This window comes from Myodes glareolus, chromosome 14 (genome assembly GCF_982192425.1).
Source record: "Myodes glareolus chromosome 14, mMyoGla1.1, whole genome shotgun sequence".
In the NCBI taxonomy this organism is placed as follows: Eukaryota; Metazoa; Chordata; class Mammalia; order Rodentia; family Cricetidae; genus Myodes; species Myodes glareolus.
Genome location: NC_142039.1, coordinates 32,785,150 through 32,811,052, shown reverse-complemented (window position 1 = coordinate 32,811,052; position 25,903 = coordinate 32,785,150). Strand labels below are relative to the sequence as shown.

At 38.7% G+C, this 25,903-nt stretch overlaps 1 protein-coding gene across 4 annotated transcripts in view; it reads right to left on the bottom strand.

The window, feature by feature from the left end:
- Window positions 1-4,578: 4,578 nt before the first annotated feature.
- Arid4b (AT-rich interaction domain 4B) overlaps window positions 4,579-25,903 on the bottom strand; it is a 118,175-nt gene continuing 96,850 nt past the window's right edge. For all 4 annotated transcript variants that reach the window (XM_048461249.3, XM_048461251.3, XM_048461252.3 and 1 more), the window contains 7 exons: window positions 23,633-23,717; window positions 20,514-20,712; window positions 17,068-18,273; window positions 13,837-13,950; window positions 11,462-11,677; window positions 10,117-10,263; window positions 4,579-6,330 (listed from right to left, as the gene is read on the bottom strand). In XM_048461249.3, coding sequence (XP_048317206.2) covers window positions 6,203-6,330; window positions 10,117-10,263; window positions 11,462-11,677; window positions 13,837-13,950; window positions 17,068-18,273; window positions 20,514-20,712; window positions 23,633-23,717 — 2,095 coding nt within the window. In that variant the 3' untranslated portion in view covers window positions 4,579-6,202. The remainder of the gene's footprint in view (window positions 6,331-10,116; window positions 10,264-11,461; window positions 11,678-13,836; window positions 13,951-17,067; window positions 18,274-20,513; window positions 20,713-23,632; window positions 23,718-25,903) is intronic.

Genomic DNA, 25,903 nt, shown 5'->3' with positions numbered 1-25,903 from the left:
TTTAAAAACAAGTAGCACACAGAATATGCCAGGGAAGGAGGAGGCTGGGAAGAGGGCTCAGCAGAGAAAGGCATTTTTGCCACCAAGCTGATTGATCCAAAGTATCTTCATGACCATGGTGGAAAAGACAGAGAATAGACTCATTTGAGTTGTACTCTGACTTCCACATGGCACCATGGCATGGAAGCACCAATATATGCACAGATGATAAATAAATAAAAATAAAAAAATATTAAAGGCTTCCTGAGGGTAGAGGGGAAAACTGGAAAAGAAAGTTTGAAAGCATGGGGAAAAAATTAAGATCAAAGGTTTGTGCCACATAGCTGTAATCTAGCACTTGGAAAATGGAGGTAGGAGGCTCAAAAGCTGAAGTATACCTTAGATTACATAATGAGTTCAAAAACACTTTAAGTTGAGAAAAAAATTGGTTCCTAGGAATATGAAACCATGTTCAATAGACATGTTCAAACTCAGATGACATAAACAAAAGATTACTACCAAATTACAGGGGGTAAAGGACCAACAAAGATGGTCCAGCAATAATAATGAGATAGTGACGGAGGCAGAGACCTAACAAGGGTGGTCTAGCAGTAACTGTTCAATTTGGATAACTGTGTTTCTTGTATTTTTAATTCTGCATACTATGAGCCTTTAGCCTATTTTTTTTAATTTTAGAAATAGGCAAAGGGGAAACAATAAGATAGTTTATTTCTTTAAAACACCCAATATTTTCAACATAGCTAAAAAGAGAACTTCACCAACTTGTTTGCCAACCTCTTGTTGACATCGGTTTCACTTTCATTTTTCTTGCAGATTCTTGCAGAACTTGCCTTTAATCTGAGATATACTTTCTTCTCTATCAGGTTTTCTTTTTTTAGATATTTTCTTTCAAAAGTGTAAAGTCATGCTTAATACTCAAATATTTAAAGTGGGTATGGAATATGCCTGTAATTCCAGTGTCCAGGAATGTGGAGTCAAGAGCATTGAGCCAGGCCAGCCAGGCATACATAGCAAAGTCCCAAACTCTAGGCAAGCTTTATTTATTAAAATACAAACAAAATATCACATTTCCCCCCTTTTGTCTAAAATAAAAAAGGCTATAAGAAAACTATATACAATAAGTACAATGACTATACACAATATATACAGGCAATAAATACATCAACAATGTCTAGTTCATTTGCATTTAACAAATTCAAAGAAAATACTCCATTTTTCTTTTCGGTCTCTCCCCTGAAGAGGCAGTTTCTGCCTCGCTCCATTCTCTCCACTTCTCCCCTTCTCTACTCTCTCTGTCTCTCTGCTCTTCTCCCTTCTACCCTTCCCTTCTCTCCTTCCCTTCCATAACCCACTAAATATCCAACCTCAAAAAAGAGAAAACACTCCACATTTCTATACTATCTTGTTGAGTTCATTGTTTTGCACCTAATTTACTTTCTATCATGACTTGGTTTCTGCATCAACAAGGAAAACTATAACTAGCCTTCAACTCCCTCAGAGACCCAAGATGAAAATAATAAATAATATTAACTGAGTAAGCAGGAAGTGTGAGCAAGTGACTTACAAAAAAAAACTGACAAATGACAGAAACAGCTGGCTTCCTGGACAGTCACTCAAAGTTCCTCTACAACATTGGGGCATCTATTTTTGGCCTAGCTTAACCCCAGACTTTTCTGTGAAGCAGGATATTCAAAAGGGCTGTCCCTTCTTTTGAATGTTTGGGATTCAATGTTTGGGAGTCACTTTCGTGTCCTGCTTGAAATACTTATTTCAGACCCTAAGCACTATTGTGGTATCTTTCTAAACTGGCACCTCTTTGCCCTCAGTAGTTATACAGAAAAGGCACAGGATTCTTAAAATTAGCTATGAAGCCAGGTTTAATGAGCCTGGTCACACAAGCCTATGATCCTAGCTATCCAGAGGAAGGCTGAGGCAGGACAGCTTCTGATATGTGCTAAAGGCCAGCCTGAGCAACTTAGTAAGGTAAGACCCTGTCTGAAAATGAAAAGTAAAGCCAGGTATAGTGGTGCAAGCCTTTAATCTCAGCACTTAAGAGGCTGGAGGAGGATCAGGTGTTTAGTTATCCTCAGCTACATAATGAATTTGAAGCCTACATGGACCACAAAAGGCTGTCATTCAATCAGTAGAGATGAGAGTGTGGCTAATCGTGAAGGGTTTACCCAGCTCAACGGAAGGAGGGCGGAAGGAGGGCGACACAGAACAGCTAGTGCTGTCAGATGAGTTACCTGCTAAACCTGGTCTTAAAGGGATACTAGGGTTGCAGTCCAGCAATTCACCTGAGGTAGTCACAAAGACAGGTGAAGCCTGTGGCACCTTAAGGTTGATGAGGGTAGCCAGCTGGCCCATTCTGCCTCTAGGAGGGTGCCGACTGCTCCAGAGGCTGTTGGGCAAGCTGCAGTCCACCCAAGCATTCCCCAGGACTCCCTCTGCAAACACAGGCACATGCTCAGATACACATGGCACTCCACTCAGACCCTGCATCACTCACCCCTACTTAAGGCCCTTTTTTCTCGTGTTTCATCCCTGCCAAAGCAATGTTTAGACTTGAACTTCCAGAACAGTCTCAGTGCTGAGTCCTCACTCCTCGACTCCTGTTCGTCTCAAGGTGCCTCTAGCCCCAGTTCTAGACAACTTAGAATAGGGCATTGCCTTTCCACTCAGAACCCCTTCTTCAAGCAGTCTGTGGCTGCTCAGGTAAGGAGCTGGGGAATTGATCGTTTAGGACTCCAGTATACCCTTTTGGCCTGAGCTTGTCAGGGAAACCTGGGCGTGGGAGTGCAGGAAGTCTGGTGGAGCCAAAAGCACTTGGCCATCTCCTTGTGGGTAAGTTGTAGGTGAACTCAAACTGACATATGTACATACCCACTACTAAACTGTGCACCAATGTGTACACTCCTTCTAGCCTGTTCTGGCCGATTCTCTCTTTCAAGTCCATGGTTTAGATAGGATGAAGCTTCAGAGTATTAGATACAGGGTCAGTTGGGTCTAACAGAAAGGCTGAACAGGTCCAAGTTTACTGTCCTAACTCTTGCAGGGGAGAAGGGAGGGTCTTCAAGCAAGGGCCATTCCTGGTCAAGAACCCAGCTCTGTTGCCGGCCAGCAGTATTTCATGTAGCTGGGGAAAGGAACACTGGAAGGACAAGGGCCATGCAGTGCTCAGATGAGACTCCCCTTTAAAGATCCTTGTTTTTTCACCTGTGTAAGATGAGTAAGGTGAGATATGAAGTTTTGAACACTCCTGGACTCAGACTGTAACAGCAGCCCTTTGGGCCACCACCCCTTTCCTCTCAAGGACACCACATATGATATCCAGCCACCTCAATGGTTGGTTGCAGTGGCCGGTAGAGTGCAGATTTGTGAGATGGCTTTCAAGGCCCTCTTCAGACTACTATGAACCTGTCTCTTCCATTTTCTTTCTTCTCTTTATATGCAATGATGAACATCTGGGAGCAAGGAAGTGGCTCCTGAAGCTGCATATTAGGACCAGGTGTGGTATATATGCCTACTATGCCAACATTTAGGAGGCAAAGGCAGGCGAATCCGAGTTGAGGTTAGGCTATATCCACAGAGAGACCCTGTCTCAAAACGGGAAAAAGTTATATGAAATCACTGCATTATTTTTTTTCATATAATATACAATACTACTCCAGGTAAACTATGGTACCTTGGGAGTGGGGATTGGCACAATGACTACTTTTAACAATGCCTATTGGATTCCAGCAATAGGTGCAGGGGCCACTCGAAGCACAAAGGTTTCACCAAGTTAAAAGACAAGACATTTTGCAGGTAGTAATTCTGAGTAAAATAAACCTTTTTTAGGATATGTGGAGGCACAGATCTATAATCCCAGTACTTTGAGTCTTAGGCAGAACTGAGAATTTGTCAGTTTTGAAGCCAGCTTGGGCAACATAGCAATTCTAGTCTCAAGAAAAAGGATTTATGTTTATTGAGATAGGGTCCCAATCTATAGCTCAAGATCCAACAGCTTCAGCCTCTTGAGTGTTGGGATTACAAACGCGGGTAACTATGCCCTGTGGAAACATTTTATGTGTGTAAGTGCACAAGATAACTTGCAAAGGGCAGTCTTAACTTCTGCTATATGGCTCCAGGGATTCATAAACTCACTGGTCATCAGCACTTACCTGATGAGTACCTTGCTGGCCCCAAAATACAGTTATAAAGTTGTACTTACTGTTCCTTCTTTAGACATGCCCCCAAATAAAAACAAAAATATATGTATTCAGATTCTAGCAAAATAGTATATATAGAGAGAATAACCGCCTAAAATTATCACTCTCTCATTAGCTGTTTCCTTTTTTTGATTTAGGGTTTGGTTTGGTACAGTATTGGGGACTGAAACCAAGGCCTTGCACATACTAAGCACACTTGGTACCTCCAGTCCTGTTAAGGGACTTAAGTTTTAAAGCAGAACAATAATCCCCTTTGGATATCAATGTGAGTCCTTGTGATGACACAGGCTGCATGTACATATTCTCAGCAGTCATCATATGCAAAGTAAACAAAAATTACTTAATCTTCTACAAACAAAATCAAGGATTCACAAACTATGGCATTTTATTTCAGAGTCTTTGCTTACATTTGTACAATATATTACATAATTCATCATGTTTGCAGAACCTAATATATACTTTATAGTTTTATTCTATAAGTTTTTTTCTTCAACATTTTGCTGTCAACAAATCTTTACACTCTGTACAAATTTGAATAACTTGAAACCATTTTTCAACAAAATTGGTTACTGTAAGCACACATTACAAGACTGAAAATGCTTTTCTTAGAAAGGTTGAATGTAAAGGATTAAGGATTCTGACACGTTAGCATCTACAACAAAACGCTTCAAGATTCTCACATGTATTGCCAGAAAACAAATAAAACATGCCAGCCTCATTCAAAAAAAGCACACGGAACCACAATTAAAACAGTAAAACAGTCTGTACAGTAAAGTACTGTGTATTAACAGTGCCAGGTTTTAAATAGCTTCAATGAACACATCCGCAATATACAAATGTCTTACAAAGGTGGGGAATTAAATACAAGTGCCAAACAGATTGGAATCATACAACATAAAGTCAATACAAGTGAAAACAACTTGGCGTTCATTTTGCAGTTTATACAAGGCATTTAATTGTATAGGCTTACTACCCAATTAGCTATTTATAATTAAAATAACAACCATCTTTGTGAGACAGGTCATATAAACAACCTTGAACCATTCTAACAGTTTGTTCCTGAAGTCTTTTTGTTGTAAGCTCATAATAAAATAAGCAATACAAATGAATCATCTGTATTTAAGGGAAAAGAAACATTTACAAGAAAACACAAAAATATAACTGTTATAATTCATTATGAATAAATATACACTTTGAACTGGCTAAGTACAATCTTTATACATTGTTTAAGATTTAATACAGTTTATTAGCCATTTTCTTTTTTCACACAATGTATTATATCAAAATTAAAAAAAAATACTGATTTATAGAAAAATGGCAAAGTACAGTAGTCCCATTTCAATTTGAAGGGCGTGAAAAGCCACTGCAGACCTTTTAGCCTAATTCAAACCTGTAAACATGTTCAGTCATTTTTAAAGAGAATCTTTAATATTTGGTTACCAGGACTGATGTCTAATAATATCCTGTTAACTGCAGGTTTTGAATTTGTTGCATGTGCTTGACTTATACAATTAAAGTCACCCTGAGGTGACTTGCTTTAAAAAACAATTAGCTTGTACAAATGAAAATAGGTTCATATTTTTTTAATAAATGAATGGAAAAATATCAAATGTTCCAGCTTTAACAAAATACAAGGGAATAGATATACAGTTAAGTCATCTCACATGTTCTGGCCCACCCTTTCTCTGCTTACTGTGTTGTCTCTACAGGCAGTGAAGAGCCTCCTCTGCCACAGTGGAAGGCCTTCAAGTTACCAGACACGCAATTCCCAGACAAGGTGGAAACGATTATTGCTTGAGGAAAAGCAGTTCGTTGTACTTTTTCTTCATAAAAAAAGTGCACTTAAGTGCCAAGTCAGCTTGTCAAGAAACAATTTTTAAATATAAAATAGTGCTTGTCTGATTTTGTGTGTGTGTGTGCCACTGTGCAGTATAAAAAAGATGTGGCCCTCAACAGCCATTAAGTGCAAAGTGCTCTAGCAAGTCCTGCTGTCACCTGCACTCAACTGACATTCCATTCTGTGATGCGCTGGACATTGACGGTTCAGCTAGTGTCAACATAACAGCAGCTGTTATGGAGCTGGACGAGGGAGAAGAGGAGGAGGAAGATGTGGCAGCACCTGAGGAAAAGGAAGCACACATGTGAGGCTACAAGGCAAACTACAGTGGGAAGAAGCAAATGCTCGTCTTAGCCTAAATTTCTGCTATGTTCTCCAAATCCACCTCAGAGGAGCCATTCAGACTCACAGAACCACAGAATAAAGAAAGGGAATGCCAGCACATTTAAGTAGCAAGTCAGTGCTCAACAGAGACATCCGGCACAGAGCATAGGGCACAGGGGTGCAGCTCAGTGACAAAGTATTTGCCTGGATTACAAGCCCACTGCTTCTTTCCCCAGCCCTGTCAAAGGAAAAAGAAAAGCAAGGAGAGAGGGAAGAAAGGAGCTGTGTACCCACACTACAGAATATACAAGTAAAGAATAACTGTTCACCAAATACCCTAACAGTTCTAAATGAAACAGGAAAAGTCTCTGTCATTTCTCTGTGTTTCTGCCCTTCAAGTTTCCTATAAATTCGTATGGGCCTAATAATGCTGAGACCTCATAGGTGGCTTAGCAGGCATAAATTGTTTGCCTCTGTAGCCAAACAACCTGAGATGAACTCCCAGAACCTACATGGGAGTGGAAGGGGAGAAATGACTCTATTATGTTTGCCTCTTGACCTCCACATACACTCACACAATAAATTATTTTAATTCAAAGTTTAAAAAGAATGGGAGGCTCAGTGGAAAAGCTTACCAACTGCACTACCTCCCTCAGTTTGCTTTCCTCAAGGGAATCTTTCATTATTATCAATGCATGAAATGGAATATTTTAAAAGAATAAACATATACACATGCACAAATAAGAAAGAAAAAATTCATCCATTGAAATGGCTCCATGGATGAAGGCACCTGCCACCAAGTCTGGGCCAATCTGAATTTGATTGCTGGGATCCATACGGTGGGAAGGAAAGAATGGACTTCCAAAAGTTGTCCTCTGGCCTCTAGATGCACATTATGGCACACTTGCACACATTATGTGTGTACATGCACACATAAAATGTAAAAACAAATTTTTGTTTCATACATGGGTCTAAGTTGGAGAAGCAAATCTTACACCTAGAACTCTATCATTTGCCCAAGTGCTCCCTCTATTGTCCCTGGTTGTCCATATTCTTCAGATGGAAAATGACTGCCATAGGTCTGATCTTTTATATAGAGAATTGCAATGGAACATATGTAACCATACACATTTACTTCTGCATTCTGGAGCCTCTGGAAGATTCCCAACCTGAACCACCAGAGATGTGGTCCTCAAACAGCCACCATCTCTGCAGACACAAACATCTGCAACCCATGTTCTAAAAGAATTTCATGTCTAGAATCTTAAACTGGGAATGTAAACTTCCTAGATTGAATAGCACTTATTTAAAATACAAGTAGAAGCCAGGGAGGTAGCTCAATCACTGAAGTGGTTATAAGGACATCAGTCCCATCTCTAGAACCTATGCAAAGAGCAGAGTTTGGTGGCCAGCCTATGAAGAAGGGCATAGGCCAATGAGAGACGTTGTCTTAAAAATAAGGCATCTGAGGCCTACACACACCACACACACAAGTGGAAGTAAAGCGCAAAATAGTGCAGTATCATATAGTATCCTATCTCTTGCCTTTGCTTTGGGTTAGATTAGGAGACAGTCTCCCTATATAGTCCTGGCTAACCTGAACTTCACGATGTACAGCAATCTGACCTTGAATTTGCAAATGCTGTCTTCTCAAGTGCTAGGGCTGCTATATGTGCCAACAATATAGTGTAAGGCCATGTTCCACCCGTATCAGCATATACGACTCTATTTTTCTTTTCAAATAGTATTACACTTTATTTACGAGCAATAACTTCTTTCATATCCAAGCTTTTATTGTTACTAACAATTTTGTTTAACAAATACACCTTCATTTTAACAGTTTCCATCAACAATGTTGCTGATTGAACATTAACTGCTTTATAACATGATTGCATCCAGATTCAAGTCACTCTCAACTAGCAGGACAGGCTTCCCTTACCTCCTGCTTTCACTGCTCCTCCTAGAGTCTGCTTTCCACCCAGCATGCCATTTCCCTGTTTAACATTTCAAATAGTTCTCTATTCTGCTCAGAATAAAACTGCAACCCTATCACTCTAGCTTTCTTGGCCCCACATGATTTGCTCTGTGTTTATATGACTAGAATCTCTATTTCTTTCACACCACAATGGTTTTCATTCAGAGCTGGAAAGGAACCAAGTGCACTCTCACCTCAGAGCAGTGGTTCCTAATTTGGAGCTATTCTACCACTCCATCCTGTGGGTATCTGGCAGTGTCTAGAAGCATTAACTGTGCTGTAACCCTGGCATGTGGGATGGTGGCTAGAGATGCTGCTACGATGTCGAGCACAGCTATCTACAGGAAAAAACGATCGGGCTCAAAATGTCAACAGTGTCACATTTAAGCAATCCTGTTCTATTTCAGGGACATGTGCCAACCATTTCTGGTATAACTAAATCATGTGCCACCCAAACTCCATGGTATAGCCAAAGCTGCCAATGGAAAATAATTAAAGGTCATAACTGTAGGTCACTAATATAATCCAATGGATACCCTTATAAAAGGAAGACTCAGAGACCGCTCTACATCCACTATAGACATTTACACAGGGAAGAAAAGTGGCAAAGACAATGTACACACAAACATGGCAGGTCTCGAGAGAAGAAACAAAGTGCTAACTTTTTAAACTTCCAGTACTGTGGGAAAATAATTTTCTATTGTCATCTACTCTGTCATGGTATTTTGTTATGGCAACAAGAATGACTCTGACATCTCACAACATTTCTTGTCATTTAGGTCTCAATAGAAACGTCCTGACTATTTGTATTCTAGAGTAACCCAAAGAGTAAGAGGAGGGGGAAAGGTTGTTATACTGTTGGGAGGGAATGTCAAGTCAACTACTGCCACTGTAGAAAACAACATTGAGGCCCCTCAAAAGTTATCAGCAAATCTACCACATTACGGAGAAAGCAGGACAGTGTTTACAAGGGCTAGGAAAGTAGAGGAGAGAAGCATGGAGATTAGTTTAGTTCATGACATAACATCAAGACCAGATGGGAGCAGTACATTCTAGTGTACTCACGCAGAAAGTGGTGACAGCCAACAATACTGTACCATATATTCAGAATACCTACAGGATAAACTTCAATACTGTACTATGTGATTCAGAATATCTATAGGACAAACTTCAATACTATATTATATATTCAGAATACCTACAGGATAAACTTCAATACTGTACTATATAATTCAGAATACTTACAAGATAAACTTCAAATGTCTTTATAACAAAGAAAAAAGACAACCTAAAAATCCTGAAGTAACCATGCCATGAGTATGACGAATGTACTGAAACACCATACTATGCCTGTAACATGTGTGAATATCAAAGTGTTCTTTAAAAAGTTTACTACAATAATACCTGGCACAAATGAAATATACAACATGGGCTTTGGTGAAGAAACATGTACAAATCAAAAGACCTTATACCTATGCATTACACTAAACTACTTTTTTTGGGGCAGAGTCTAGCTATGTAGCCCAAGCTGACCTGGCCTTCCACTCTTACTGTTAAGACACTAGCTAGCCATTTACCACTCAGTGAAGGTCTAACAGCCCTCTCTTCCTTCAGACTGAGGGTGCACTGTGAGGGCCAAGCAAGTGGGCACTCTATGTTGTATCAGATGAGGCTGACAGAGTGAAGAATTTTTCTAAAGAAATACAGACATAGTCCTTCCACAACAGCAGTATAATAAACTGACTTATATTTAAGGAAAAAGTACTTACTTTCTCTCTCTTTCTTCTTTAAACGTTTTCTCCTCCTATCAATGGAAGCTACTTCAGATTTTAAAGACAGATAATGCTTTCTGATTTCTTGCAATTTTTCTTGAAGAATTGAGATACGTTCGGCACTAGTCATATTTTCCAGGTCCGCTGTCAATTTAAAGTATTCATTAATATGTACTTTGCAAGTAAAGGTTAATAAAAAAAAATATATATATATGGTTATAGAATAAGGTCAAAGACAGAAACTACAAGAAAACAGTTTTCTGGTGTGATGGTGCGTACCTGTGATACCAAATAAACCACCAAAAATAAAGACATCAAAATATCTGATTCCTAAATTACTCTACTTTCTGCCCTCTGACTACAATAACCTGGCACAAGTGAAATGTACAACACAGGATCTGTTGAACGAGTATGTACAAACCAAAAGACCTTATGATCTACGCATTATGTTAAAATTCTTTGGGGCAGACAGGGTCTTGCTATGTAGCCCAAGCTGACCTAGACTTCCATTCTTGCTGTCTCTGCCTCCTAAATACTAGGACTATACATTTGCCACTGTACCCTCTACTATTTGCTGTGCTAAGTTTTCTAGCCATACACCATAACACCATAGTATATCAGTTAAAAAATAGCTATTATAGGCTTACTGTATCTGATGTAGGGCATGGTAAAATAGACCTTTAGTCCCAACACTTCGGAGACAGAGGCAGGAGGATCTCCATGAATTCAGCCTGGTCTACATAACCAGTTACAGACCACTCAAGGCTACATAATCAGACCCTATCTCAAACAACAGCAACAAAACCTCCAGTATAGTGGCACAACCTTGACACTATAGACTTCAGTTGACTAAGGCAAGGGGACTGCATAAGTCTGAAAGCAATCTGATCTATACTCTAGTGCCAGGCTAGACAGGCTATATAGCAAGATCTTGTCTCAAAAGCAAATTCATATTTATAGATATTATGCAAAGACATAAAAAGGCTAAAATTGTATTTTGGAGGGAAAGGGAAAGGAGACAGGGTCTCAATTTTTCTACCACCACCTCTGCCCCAAGTTACAGGTAGTTGTGAGCCACCTGGTGTGGGTGCTGGGAACTGAACTGCTGTCCCCTGGAAAAACAGTACAAACTCTTCACCAGGAAAGTTCCTCCAGCACCCCCACACTGTTTCCAAGCAGATTCTCAACCTCATATGTTCTAAGTGCCCATCAGGATTTTAGTAAGATCTATACTATGCCACTGTCAGGTCTTTCAGGCTCAGTGTATCTTTTTTTTTTTTTTAAAGCACTGGCATCAGGAGGAACTATGACAAAATACCTACAGTCTAGACCATACACTTACACATCTGAAAACTCCACTTGTACACCTTGGGAAGCCGGTTACTAGGCTCCTTGAGATCAGGATCTTTATCTCCATTCTTGCCACACTTTCCTGGAGACTGTATTCTTGCAGGAGATTTGCTAGTGTGGGACTTCATTCCAGTGGGGACTGACTTGACTGCCTGAGTCTTAGTCACACTTTCACCAGCTGAAAGATCTTCGCTGTCACTACTGTTTGCTGAAAGAGAAAGAAACAATCAATAAACAAAAGTTGGTCAATCTATCATAAACTCAAGAGGATAACTCTAAAATTACCACTTGAATTTTCTACTACAGTAAACAATCTACCTAGAAAACCTAGAAAATCAGTGTGGAAGATTTAGCTCAGTTGTATAACGCTTGCCTAGTAAGTGCAAGTCCATGCATTCAGCCCCCATCACTGGAAAATTAAAACCTAGAAAAATCACATGCAAATAAAAATATATCTCAGCCAAAGGAAACAAAGGCCAGTCTTCCACCTAGACTGCCAATAGGTATGAACTCATTACATTGGCCTTCCATTCTGCTTGTTTCACTAGGAAATACAGTGAGCGAGCATCTGGATGCTTGCACATATCAATACCACAGATGCTTCACTCAGTCACAGTCTCTTCCCTAGCTAACGAGCTTTTTTCTCTGTTGGAATATGGCATCTCTTGTAGGAACGTCTTTACTTTAGGACTTTTATTTGTGCACAACAAATGTGCCAATGCTGCTGCCACAGTAGTGCATAATCACCACTATCACTGAAGATTCCTTGGGAAACTACACTGACATGGGTAACAAATTCCTTCATCTCCCCCCTCACACATAATAGCTTGTTGCCTAACATTCACCACAACTCTCTCTGTGGTCCAAATATTCTGGAGTTCATCAAGAACTTGCTAATTAAGCTTCAGTCCTAGAATGGATGAACTTATCCCTGATCACTTGTTATATGAAAGGAATATGGTTTGTTTAGATGTGCAAGTCATCTATCTAGACACAAAGTACCTCGTGAGATTTCTGTTACAATGATTGCACTAAAACATGCTCAGAGAATGGTTAATGGTAAATTTACCAGGACTGAAGTCAGATGATCAAAGTTACCATCAACTGCTATAAATGAATTAATTTACTGACTCTTAGAAGATGGGCCTTTCTGGAAATGATATTAAAATGGTAACACCTTGAAAACAAATGCATTACAATGTAAGAAAAACATATTTTAACTATTCTAAAACCAATTTGACAAACATTGACGGATTCTTTAGCAGCTCAAGTGGGGGCTCTAAAGGTGTCAAAAGTATTCCCTCAGAATAAACAACCTCAGCCACTCCTATACACGCATCTTAACAGATCTTTCCCCAGTCTCCACTGCCACTCTGGAACTATAGCAACTCCTAGCTAAGCAACCCAAGGCTTGGCCCTTTGTGTGCTGTGGCCTGTCTCAGCCTGCCTGACACGGCCTTGCTGAGCACAGCCACCCGGGGCCCCAAAGGATGCCATATTCACCGCCTGGAAGTCATATGGGCTCAGCAGAAGCTCGGGGAGCTGACCGCGTAACCCTTTTCTGCACTGCAGTGCAGCCAAGGCCGCTGCTAGCAAAGGTCAGGCAGTGGAGGTGGCAGGAGTCTCGGAAGAGCAGCAGGGGTCAGTGTGGGGCACCTGAAAAAAAATTCTTTACATATTTTCCACTTCTTATTTTGTCTACAAAAATAATAATAAATAAAGATCAAATGCACAGCCTTCGGAAGAAGCAAAGCATTATATTCTCTGCAGACCAATGAACAATCCCTGCCAGTCTTAGACAGAGCACTCATAGCACAAGGATTGCTTGGATTGCTTTCACGTATTATAGTTTGGGGACTGCTATGTAATTTCATAGACTGAAATTGTGCCTATGACACTTATCTTTGCCTGCTGTTCTAAAGAATTACAAAACAATCCACTTCCTTGTAGCAAAAGTACACAGAGTACACGTAGACACTGATCATAAAGGTAACTGAGCCATGATGTCTACATGATCACTCACCAGCAACCAACACCATTAATAGCAATTTGCTCAATCTTAGACTTTACCCACGATCAGAAAACTTCTGTGAAACTTTAGTTGTTTGAGTAGGGTCACATGTAGTCCAGAGTTTGAATTGGCTATGTAGCACAGAATGATCTTGAACTTCTGATTCCTCTGCCTTTACCTCCCAAACACTAGCATTATAGGCAAGTACCACCTGTTCAGCCTCCGTGACATTTTTTAAGATTATGAGAAAAAAAATAAAAATGTAGAATTATCCCATAACCAAATAACCTTTTAATCGGGGGAGGGTCAACTATTATTTTTTTATCTTGAAGCGTCAAAGCAAACTTCACACTTACTGCCTTTCCCCTTCTTTTTGTTGTTCACCACGGTGGCTTTATGGCTTCTCTTCTGCTTTTTTGATGAACTTCCTCCTCTCTGAGCATCTTTCACTCTTTTCTGACCTGTACAGGCTGGGATGAGAAATAAAGTAAGTAATACAAAATAGAATCTCACTTTTATTTTGGTAGGAGTGGGACTTAACCTAGGGTTTCAGATGCTAGGCCACTGCTCTACACCTGACCTGCACACCCAAGTCCACTAACACAAAGCAGAATCAGACATTCCATAACAGACTACTTAAATATTTTAGAAAGCAACCTCCGAACTATAAATTTTTATAAGATTTATGTAAATTATCATAAGAAATATTTCCAAATTTTAATTAACTGTCATCCTTAAAAATTAAGGGCTTCTTTCAGAAAGGCAAGGTACATTCTTAGGAAAACCAAGACTGAAAGTGCTGTCAGCACAGTATTGCAGTTTATGGGTCCAGTAACTCAAACGTAAGAGTATGCGAAATTTGTTAAGATTCAGTAAAACTGAAGTAGTAAGGTTCTGTTACAAGTGGAAATGCTAACAAAGTAATGTAATTTTGAATGATGTGACAGGAAAGTCACATAGCTTAGACTGGTCTCCAACTTCCTATATCGTTGAAAATTACTTTGAACTCCTGGTTTTTGCCTCTACCTCCCCAGTGCTGCAATTACAGACCCGAAACATGGTGCTTTGTAATACAGCAACTGGACATATTTTGGCAGTTCATGTTTGTTTTATGTGAATTTACTTCTAGGGCAATGGCAAGCTAATATGCATAAAACTTGTAAATTCCGCAATATGGTCTTTAAGAAACACCTCGTGTTTTTGGTGTGAAATGACCTATCAAATATTATAAACCCAAATCATCCTCTCTTGAACTAGCTCAAGTGCTTTATCTTCAACAAGAATTTCCGATGCTGCAGGTTCGCAGAGTCATCACTACTCCGAACTGCACAATTTCTGTACACTACTTATGAGGTCTTCAACCCTTGTTATGCTTCTGTGTCTTTTGAATTATACACAATATCTTAAAGTTTTTGTTTTAAAACCCAGAGACTAAAGAGGTATATCCATTTGCTTCCAATTTCTAGCACTACAACACATCATATAAATTGTTCTTATAATAAAACTAACACAGGCAAAAGTGTTTCTTGCTGTTTCTGGCACTAATGGTGAAATTAATCTACAGTTTACAAAATATGGTTTACTTCTGTAAATAAGCTATTCACTATATGAAATTTCACATATGCTACTAAATATATTAATTAAAATGAGGTTTTATGATAGGTGTCTAAGAGTTTACTGAGATATAAATTTAAAAAAAAAGACTGAATAGTGCTTTGATTTGATAAAGCAGTTGTCCTTGAGTTTCACACTTTTTTAAAATAAAATTTATTTTTAGTTCTATGTGTGGATTATAAGTTTGTGAGTGTAGGTTCTAAGGAAAGCCAAAAGATGGGAGTTAATTTCACTGGAACTGGAGTTACAAGAGGTTGCAAACCACCTGATGTGGGTGCTGGAAACTGAACTCTGGTCCTGTATAAAAGCAGTATGTACTCTTAACTACTAAGCTATCTCTCCAGCCACAGCACTTTAAAAAGAAGAGTGGGGATGGGGGGGGCACCTTTTGTGAGTTGATTCACTCTTTCAACCAAGTGGTTCTAGGGATCAATCTAAGTCATCTGGCTTGGTGACAAATGCCTTTACCCATGGAACCTTCTTGCCGGTCCAAATTCCTTTTTTTGGGGGGAGGAGCGGGGGGGGGGGGGTTCAAGATACGGTTTCAAGATAGGGTTTCTCCATGTAGCACCAGTTGTCCTGGAAGATGTTCTATAGACCATGCTGGCCTCACACTCTGAGATCCACATGCCTCTGCCTCTTGAGTGCTGAAATTAAAGGTGTGTGCCGCCACTGCCTGGCTCCAAGTTCCATACTTCCAATCTAATCAAGTATAATATTCAAAAGAGTAGCACTGACTGAGTCTCAGTAGAGAAGATATCAAACTCTTTCTGGTTGGTTTTTATTTTTCTTAAGAAATGAAGGTCACAAAGAGGAAATCTCTCAAGAGCTAGAATTCTAATACAATACTGTTGAAAGCCTGACATTCTTTCCCTTTGAAGATGTCTTTCTCCATAAATATGTAATATAACTTAATGACATAACATAGATGTAATCCCAGTAGCAGGTATACCTGTAAATCTGCAATAACTACAATCTCCAATAACTACAACTTCTATTTTTACTAATGTTTTACTGAATATCTTTTGTTTAGTTGACAAAGGTTCTACCTCAGCAGCACCCCTAGCCAGGAACTCACTCTGTAGCCCAGGCTGGCCTTGAACACTAGAGTCTCCTTCCTCAGTCTCCGAATGGTCAATTAAGACCCTTGAACTATTGCACTACCCTCGTATACTCAAAACACACATCCTCCAGTGCTCTATATTTACACTTGAGTATGTGCATTTCAAAACCAAGTGTTGGCTTTGAGTGTACTGATTTAAGGCACCTGATCAACGCAGTTTATGAGAAAAACGATGGCACAGTACAAGTATGGTACCATTAGGAGGCACTAATACTTTTATAAAGTACTAATTTGATTTTCCACTTTGAACAACTCATGGAAAATCAAGAGAATTACTGTAGAATATTATTAACATATACACTGGCCCTTCAATTTGAAAGCTATACATCTAATAAAGCATCAAACTCCTTTACAAACTCACACAAGTAAGTCAGGCTTGCAAATCAGTTTGACACGGTTGTCTGCGGGAAGCAGTGCCTGGACATTTGGTTGCTCCAAACCCCTATTTACAGTATTTGTTTAAGGGTGGAGGGGGTCTGTCAACAAATCAAAATGTTTGTGAGAGACGGCACATTATAACTGCAAACACAGTGTTACAGAAATACAGTTAAGTGACTCATATCAACCAACATACAGAATGAATTTCATTAACTTTAGCTCTGGGCCTACATGCAAGTTGTAGCATGTGGTTTAAAATCTACCTGAAAAGTCATAGACGGTTCAGGAAAAGGATATTAAAGGCTCTCAAATGCATCCCATTATCATTATTTAAATTTACCTTCCTACTGACCATTTTATTGTAATCATACAAGCACACCAGTTAACTACCTCACATTAAAGACACAGTGCAACTACCAAGGCATTAAGGGGGGAACCCTACAAGTAGTCAGCAAGTCCATTTTGGCCTCACCTTTTTCTGGGTGTTCTGGTTCTGGCTGATTGCTACTGCTGGAGCTCACGCTCGCATCGAAGCCTGCTGGTGAGCTATTTCCCTCTGACTGGAGGTCTTGGAGCTCCCCCACAACACTGTCCACTTCAATTGTGCTGTCCGTTTCACTCTTGATGCTTCGAACCTCCTCCTGGTTTGGAGCCAGGGGCTCTGACACTGTGACACAAGACTGCTGCTGACCAGCTTCTGTCACAGTGACCGATGAAGGCGACTCCGGTGTGGTAGGTGGGGTATTAAGCACTGAATTACTGCCACTGCTTGGAAATTCTGTTTTTCTGTCACTAACCTCTAGGGGTTTTTCTTCAACTGACTTATTGTCAACACTGGCTGGGAGTGGCTTCTCTAGCTCTATAATGGGTGAACAACTCTCCTCCTCCGCCACAGTCTGCAGCGACTCCTCTACTGTCCCCTCATCTGGGGCAGGATGGGGAGGAGAAGATGCAGCTTCAGTGTCAGAATCAGAAAAAAGCTCCTTTAATGTTTTCTTGGGCCACTGTCCCTGAATACTTGACCAGACGTCTTTTCTATCTTTAGCCCTGCTGTTCTGAAGTCTCTCATCAGAGTTATTTAGAAGTTTTATCCTTTTTTCTGCTACTTCTGAAAATCCTGAATAGAAACTAGTTGTCCGTAGAGATTTTCTCTTTTCCTCCAAGCCATTATATTTCTTGGTTGGTGTCATCTTTGCTTTGGACTTTTCCTCTTCATCTTCATCTGAGGAGCTGTTACTACTGTTTTCTGTGCAGAGGGGCTCTTTACTCTTGCTTCTGTCATCCTTCTTACCAGGAGATCCAGTTTGCAAACATTCTTCTGTATTGCAATACCGTCTTTTTCCTCGTTTTATTTGTGGCTTTAAAGATTTATCTGTTGTGTCTTTCTTAACATCCTTTCTCTTTTTTGTGATTTCATCTTCTTCAAAATCAGTATCTTCTGATATTCCTTCCACATCTTTTCTTAATCTTTCTGGAGATTTTGTTTTGGCTATTGCCAAATCTGTATGGGCTTTGTTTTCTTCTAGCAAAGATGGACTACTCTGTTCCTCTTTTGAAATCAGCTCGTTTCTGATGTGGGTCAAATGGTCCACCTTTGATTCATCTTTGCCACCGCTGTCTATATCTTGAGCACCCCTCTCGTCCTCCTGCTCACTTTCTTCAGCAGAACTTTCAGAAGCTAAAAAATATGAGAGGAAGGGGGTAATAAACCTAATAAGATTATTGTTTATGTCTGCCTCAAACAAACAAAAATGGAAAGAAAAACATCTATCCTAGGTACTGTGATTTAAATGTCTTCTTCAAAACTAAAGCTGCAGTCAGACACTATGACAGTACTGGCAAGTACAAACTTTAAGAAGTGACTAAATCATAAATAGACAGATGTCCTTTTCACAGGAGTGGATTGACTACTGCATGAGTTACCACTGCTGTGATGCCTTCACCACAGAGCTGCTCCATGCCCTCAATGGCAAGAAATAAAAGTTTTCTTTTCTTTTCTTTTCTTTTTGAGTTATTCAGGCTGTAGCACCGTTAAACTGGTGGAAAATAGACTAAAACACGTAACTGTAACAAGCATAAAAACTTTTCCAAGTGAATAGATATACAGAAAATTTTAGGGAAATTTGCCCCTTTCCTGTACTTGTTCTTAACGTACTAGAAAACATTGTTATCAAAATGAGAATATGGAGGGCCGCAGAGACAGCTCAGTAACTGAGACTGCTTGCTGCTTTTGCAAAGGACTTAAGTCTCCAGCATCCACATGGTGGCTTACATCCATCTATAAGTCCAAGAAATCCAACCCATGTTCTGACCTCTGTGGGCACCAAGCATTTGGTATAAATACATATATGCAGGCAAAACAAACATAAAATAAAAACACATAAAATAAATCTTTAAAAATATTTTAATGAGAATTAAGGACAAGGGCAGCCTCATTTTTAAAAAAAAAACCCAAAACCTATACTAGAGAAGAGTTCTTGAATCTTTCTACCCAGTCATCCAGCCAGCCAATCATTCTAGAATGACCTACCTCCCCCAAAGAACGTATTATTATCATGAATCTTCCTCTCATCAAAATATGACCTAGAGAGCATGCTCAGAGTCTTTCTATGTAGCACTGGCTAGTCAGGAACTCACTATGTAGACCATGCTGGCTTTGAACTCAAGAGATCTGACTGCCTTTGCCTCCTGAGTACTGGGATTAAAGGTATACACCACACTTGGCTCAAACAGCATTAAAGACAGCCTCTGTCTAAGTTTTCTCACAAACAGAGGCCTACATTAAATGTTCAGTATTACTTTTGAAAGTAAACAATATCTTCTTTAACATTATATTCATAAATAATTATGACTCCTGAGGAGGCACACCTAATTAACTGCTACCTGCTCATGACTGAAGTGTCCAATTCTTGTTCTTTAAACTACATAATTTTTTCATATAGTAGTCTACATGTCAGATACATTAGAAAACTTTTAAAACAAACTTTAGAATATTATATAGCAGTATATTTATACAATGAATCCATAGTCTTCTGAAATAAGGGAGAAAAATCTAATTTCTAATATAGTCAAAATAAATAAAACAAAACTCTCAAGTTATGAGCAGTTTAAAATTTTAGGGAAAAGAATTAATATATTTTGTAGATTAGATTCCTGCTCCAATCCATTTTCATTCCAGATTTAATAATCTCCAATTCTTCAATGATTTTTAAATATAATTTATTTATTTTTACTATTTTGTGTGGATAAATGTTTAGCCTGCAAGTATGTGTCTATACCAAAAATATGCCTGATGCCCATGGAGTTCAAGAGAGTTCAGATACCTTTCATTCTGAAGTTAGATGGTTATGAGGCACCATGTGGGTGCTGGAAATTAAACTCAGGTCCTATGTAAGGGCAACACATGCTCTTAACCAGAGTCAACTCTCCAGCCCAGTTCTCTACTTTTCTTATTACTTGCTTCATATTACCATGTGTGCTAACCATAACAGCATCATAGAAGAATCAAAGAAATATGCAGATGAGCGCTTCACAAATAACTTTCAGAATTGCTTTATCATTTTAATAAGACAGCAACACAAAGGATAGTGTTTGACAAGAACTAGAGAAACCTACATTGGAGGTGCTCAACTAACACACACAACAAATTCTGGTTTAAAAAAAAAAAAAAAAACCTAACCTAAAGCCACAGAACTACTTCTATAGAACTTAACTTTTGGAAATTTATTTGGGGTGGTGGGAGAGGGAATAGGTGGATTCTGAGACAGACTCTTGATATATTGCTCAGGTTAACCTCAACACTCAATCCTCCTGTCTCAGCTTTCAGAGTACCGGAATTATAGTCATGTACCACTATACTCAGATAAATTTAAACATTTAAATTAAAATCAGATACTTGCATGCAACAGTTATGTTTACCTTGCAGTCCATTAAGAATGGAAGTAATTTCTATAGATTTAATATGAGCTGTATCAGAGTTTTTGGCATCAGCAAGATCTAGTTTTGAAACCATCTCAGGAGATGGGTTTGACTGGAACGGCGGTTTTGACAAGCGTCGAAGTTTACAATTCTTAGGAGAGTATTTTTCATCTTTGTCTTTTTCTTTGTCTAGTTTATTCTAGATTAAGAAATAAAGCATTAGATGTTAACTATAATTTATTATGAATAATTTACTAACAAGAATATTAATCATACTTTAAAGAAACATCAAAGAATGTTATTAAATATTTAACCAACAAAGAATACCAGAAAAAAAACTTTAAAAATAACCAAGTTTGATTCTTTTTTAGGCTATTCATGGAAACACTGAGATGAAAAAAATTGTTCTGTATTTACAACCTAAAGTAGGAATCAAACCAGACAGGTGATTAAGACTAGCAAATTAAGTATTGCTAATAACTGCTGCTATAAATTCTTAAAAATTAAATCAGATTAAAATCACAATTTCAACAGTCTTATATTAAACTGAATATTCTCACTGTAAAGTACATTTTCTGTACTCCGAAATGTACAAGAGGAATCACACACACTGACTTGCTGTGAAGTGAGAGCAGAGACAGCCTTCCTACCTTACTCAAAGGCTGGTACTTTCTCACTCTCCTAACAAACAGATGAGCCAAGAATAAGGTATTTCCTATAAGCGATGTTTTCTGTTTGCAATTTAGGCTCTCCAAAGTGTGACTTCCCAACAACAATTCTTAAGTCCTATTACAAAGACAGACTATAAACGTGAGTGATTATTTCACAAGTCTCCAAAGACAGTGCATGGGAGAAATACTCCCTTACATGTAACAGTTAATTTCGGATAGCAGCTGTTCTCCAAGTGAGGTCCTTGGCCAGCTATTTCTGAGAATTTGTTAGGAAAGCAGACCCCTAGAAACAAGATGAATCAAAATGGTGAGGATGGAACCAGATTGCCTGTTTTAATGTGTTCTCAGAGTGACTCTAGTACATGCTTCAGTAGTGAGGGTCCAGTGAGGGTCTAACTTTCCAAACATCCTAAGAAGGGCAGATGGGCTACCACAGTCTGTAATGTCTACTGTTACTCCCATCTTTTTAACACTTCATGACTTGATCTCAGAAACTACAATCTACCATGCACACTGAAACAATTTATTTCAGTCCAAGTTAAAACATATTTTTAAGTGGCTGGCAAAAAAGTCTCTGCAGCAATGGCCCTCACAGAAAATCTGGGAGAAGGAAGAGGTATTTGTAATACCGAAGAGTAATTCATAATAAACCTTTTAAACTCTGTAAACTTACAGTTCACAAGCCTCTTTCTTTATGACCAAGAATTTTAACATTCTTAGGTCAGTACAAGAAGTGAACAGAGACGGACACTGAGAGAACATTTCATGTGTATGAATAAACACTGCAGCTCCCACTCATCTACACAGCAATGCTACTCCAAAGCTTGTGTTGTACAAAGACACTGGGTTTTTAAACAAACATTTTAACAAATGTTCTTCAAATTACTAAAAACAATGTTAAATATGGCATGATGTACATAATTTCCAATTAAGGACAAACAAAGAGGGTGTAAAGGGTTTTAAGAAAGCCTGAGTTTTAGGTACTAGATTTTTAAGACTCAAGTTTATAGAGATAAAAGGACTGCCAACAAGATAAACACATTTAGCATCTGAGACCACATGGAGGGTCCCTAAATAGGAACCTAATAGCATTTCAGTGGAGTAAGAAGACTCAGTTTCAGAACCACTACTAAGTATGTGAACTACTATGGGCCTGTTGGTTGAAGATGGATGCCCCAACAGTACAGAAGAACTTTGGGTGACTGTACAGGCAGAAAGATATCTCTGTCATTTCTAGAGTTTTGGAAGTTGCTTACTTCCCGTTTACTTGGGGAATATTATATCCTTCTGGAGTCTTTGATAGAGTTGAAGAATAGATAGTTATAGTTTTCCATTGTTATGATAAAAGATAAAATAGATATAAATATTATAATTGTAATTCTTGCTTGATAACTGTTTTGTTATATGTAATTTTACTATGCTAAAGTTAAAGCCTTCCTTTCCTTTTTAAACAGAAAAGGGGAAATGGTGTAGGAAGTCCTTATGTATTTGTGTTGCTTTCATTGGTTAATAAAGAAACTGCTTTGGGCCTGGTGATAGGGCAGAACTTAGGTAGGCAGGGAGACAAAACTCAATTCTGGGAGGAAGAAAGCAGAGTCAAAGAGCCACCCTGGTGCTGCCAGGTCAGACATGCTGAATCTTTCCTAGTAAGCCACGACCTTGTGGTGATATACAGATTGTTAAAAATGGGTTAAATCAAGATGTGAGAGTTAGTCAATAAGAGGCTAGAGATAATGGGCCAGGCAGTTATTTAATTAACTCAATTTCTGTGTGGTGATTTCAGGTGTAAGCTAGCCAGGTGGCCAGGATAAACAAAGGACCCGCTCTCCTTGCAACACAAGTATGAAAAAATATTTTTAAAAGATTAAAAAAAATTAAAACCATATTAATGGTCTGATTTTTAAGAAAATATTTAAAAATATTTCTCATAATTAGTAGCAGTAATTTTATCATGTGCAGCAGTACAATTCTGCACACAAGAGCACAGATTCTATGGTAGCTATGTAGTGTATGGTGAAGAGAATGCTGAAAACATTTTGACCCAGCACACAATCAGATACAGATGAAGAGATAAACTGTCCTCCACCTTCAGACATCTCCTCTTCCTCACCTCACATCTACTTCCAATAACTCACATCCCCTACCTGTAATGCTAGTTGTAAACTACAAGAAATAGGAAAGGTTTAAATGAATAAATGATTTTTGTCGTATAGGTTTATACAACGCTGAGACTGACAAGGTCTTAAAGATCAATTAGAACTGTTCCTAAAAACCTTTCCAAAAAGTAAGAAAGTTAATTAGAGCAAAACCTAGTATTTGGTAACAGAGTTTTTCAAGAGGGATTAACATCAGGTATAGCACATGCACATTTAATTGTCTTTTTTTGTTGTTGTTTTTGAAGGAAAATGTATTGAACAGCTAATGGTGTGCAGCAAAATCAAGACTTACCTTTATTTTCTTCCGATGTTTTATCTTTGGTACATTTTTATCAGCAGGTCTTACTATTTTATCTGCTTTAATCCATTCATCATATCTAAAATTAAAAGAAATGAGCATAAATATATCAGCTACATGCTAGAGAAGGAGCTATGCTATATTCAAATAGAAAACTCAAATATTGAGTCCTAACAACTTACAACTTCAAAGACTCTTGAAGATTTCCTAATTCAACCTGATAAGTATGCAATCAAGATAAAAAGAGTCAAATTGGCTGTCCCAAGGTCAATATAGCTACTGACTGAACCAAACTCTCATAAATCCTCCAGGTTCACTCCCTGATCTATTGAAACCAAATGTACGACTAATATTCAGAAATTACAATCTTTTTTTTTTTTTGCTTCTAAGCAACAGGTAGGCTTTTTTTTCTCTAGGCCTGCCAAGAAACCATGTTATAGTTAAGCAACACTGACAGAAAGCCTTTTACTGCAGTTTAGAGCAAAATAACCTAGAGTAGGCAAGTGCTGCTGATAAAAATGCTAGAAAAACATTATTCTACCAACTTTGCTGTGTTCTAAAAAGCATTTACAGACACTAAAGGGTGAAAAGAGCTGTGATGACTTCTCAACCCAATGTCCAAAGTCTCTAGAATTTTGCAAAGTGTGAAAATATTACTGACTAAATTATACTATTTATACCAAAAAAAATAATTCTTTTTGTAAAAAATAGGTTTAAAAAAAAAGTAACATCAGAAATGTATTCAATCATAGCTGAGTAATGGTGGTGCATGTCTTTAATCATTCCAGCACTCAGGGAGACAGAGGCAGGAAGATCTGTGAGTTCAAGGCCAGCCTGGTCTACAGAGTGAGTTCCAGGACAGCCAGAGATACATAGAGAAATTCTATCTCGGAGAAGAAAAGAAGAGGAGGGGAGGGGAGGGGAGGGGAGGGGAGGGGAGGGGAGGGGAGGGGAGGGGAGGGGAGGGGAGGGGAGGGGAGGGGAGGGGAGGGGAGGGGAGGGGAGGGGAGGGGAGGGGAGGGGAGAAGAGAGAAAAGAAAAGAAAAGAATTTATTCAATCATTCTCTTTTTGTTTTATAAAATTATACTCTGGAACCTGAAAATGAGGTTTAAAATATTTACAATACAAATTCATTATTACTAACATTTATAGTGAAATAACAAAGTCCCAAATCAAGGACTAAATTAAGAAAATTTAATAATTCAGGCCCTAGGAAACTAAGGGGGAGAGGGAATGTCATGAGCTCCAAACCAGTCTGCGTTTCAAAGTGAGATGCTATCTCAAAAAAGTATCCACTCCTCTTAAAGAAAAAAAAAAAGATAAATTACACAAGTCATCATTTGATTAAATGTGTTTTCGTGTTATGACAAACAGAAAGCCTAGAAGTATCTAAAGTAACCCTTAGGCAAGTGTTACACAGGTCGCAGTGAAATTACTGACTCAACTCCACACAGGATCACACTGTGCTTCCTATTGATTAAACCTGATGGTGGCCATTAAAAAAGAGAGAGAGAGAGAATGGGGTTAGTTACAGGATGTACTCTGGGAACATCTCAACGTCTCTCTTACTAGTCACACATCATAAATGATTTTGAGGCTCAAATATATAATACTTGGGAAAGTTGTAAACCAAGTATTACTTTTCCTTTGGTATTTATCCTGATATAGTAGTATTTTCAGCACATTTTGCCTTTCACAGAAGTATTAAAAACTGCAGTATGCTTAAGAAATCCATTTATGGACAAAAAATACCTAAAAGGTAGAATGTTGGTTTCCCAAACCTAACATATCCTGGAGATACTCAAATTTTATAAGCATGAACAGGGTATTGGTTGGATGTAGAGTTTCAGCCTCCTCAGAGGATGAGGATAATCACTTTAACCCAGGCAGCCAAGTCCAGCCTTGGAAACAGAGCACGAACCCATCCCAAAGAGATCAGTAAAATGGCTCAGCAAGTAAAATCACTTGACATTCAAGCCCGACAGCCCTGGCTGAGCTCAACCTCTAGAACCTATATAAATGTGTAAAGAGAACTGACTCCAAGATATTGTTCTCTAATTTCTACATGCATGTGTGGAATTCCACATAGATATAACACCCCAAATAATAAATCTAAAAACAGAACCAGGCCAGGCATGTTGGAGCACACCTTTAATCTCAGCACTCGGGAGGCAGAGACAGGTTGATCTTGAGGCCAACCTAGCCTACAAATTGAGGTTCAGGACAGCCAGAGCTGCTACACAGAGAAACCCTGTCTTGAAAAA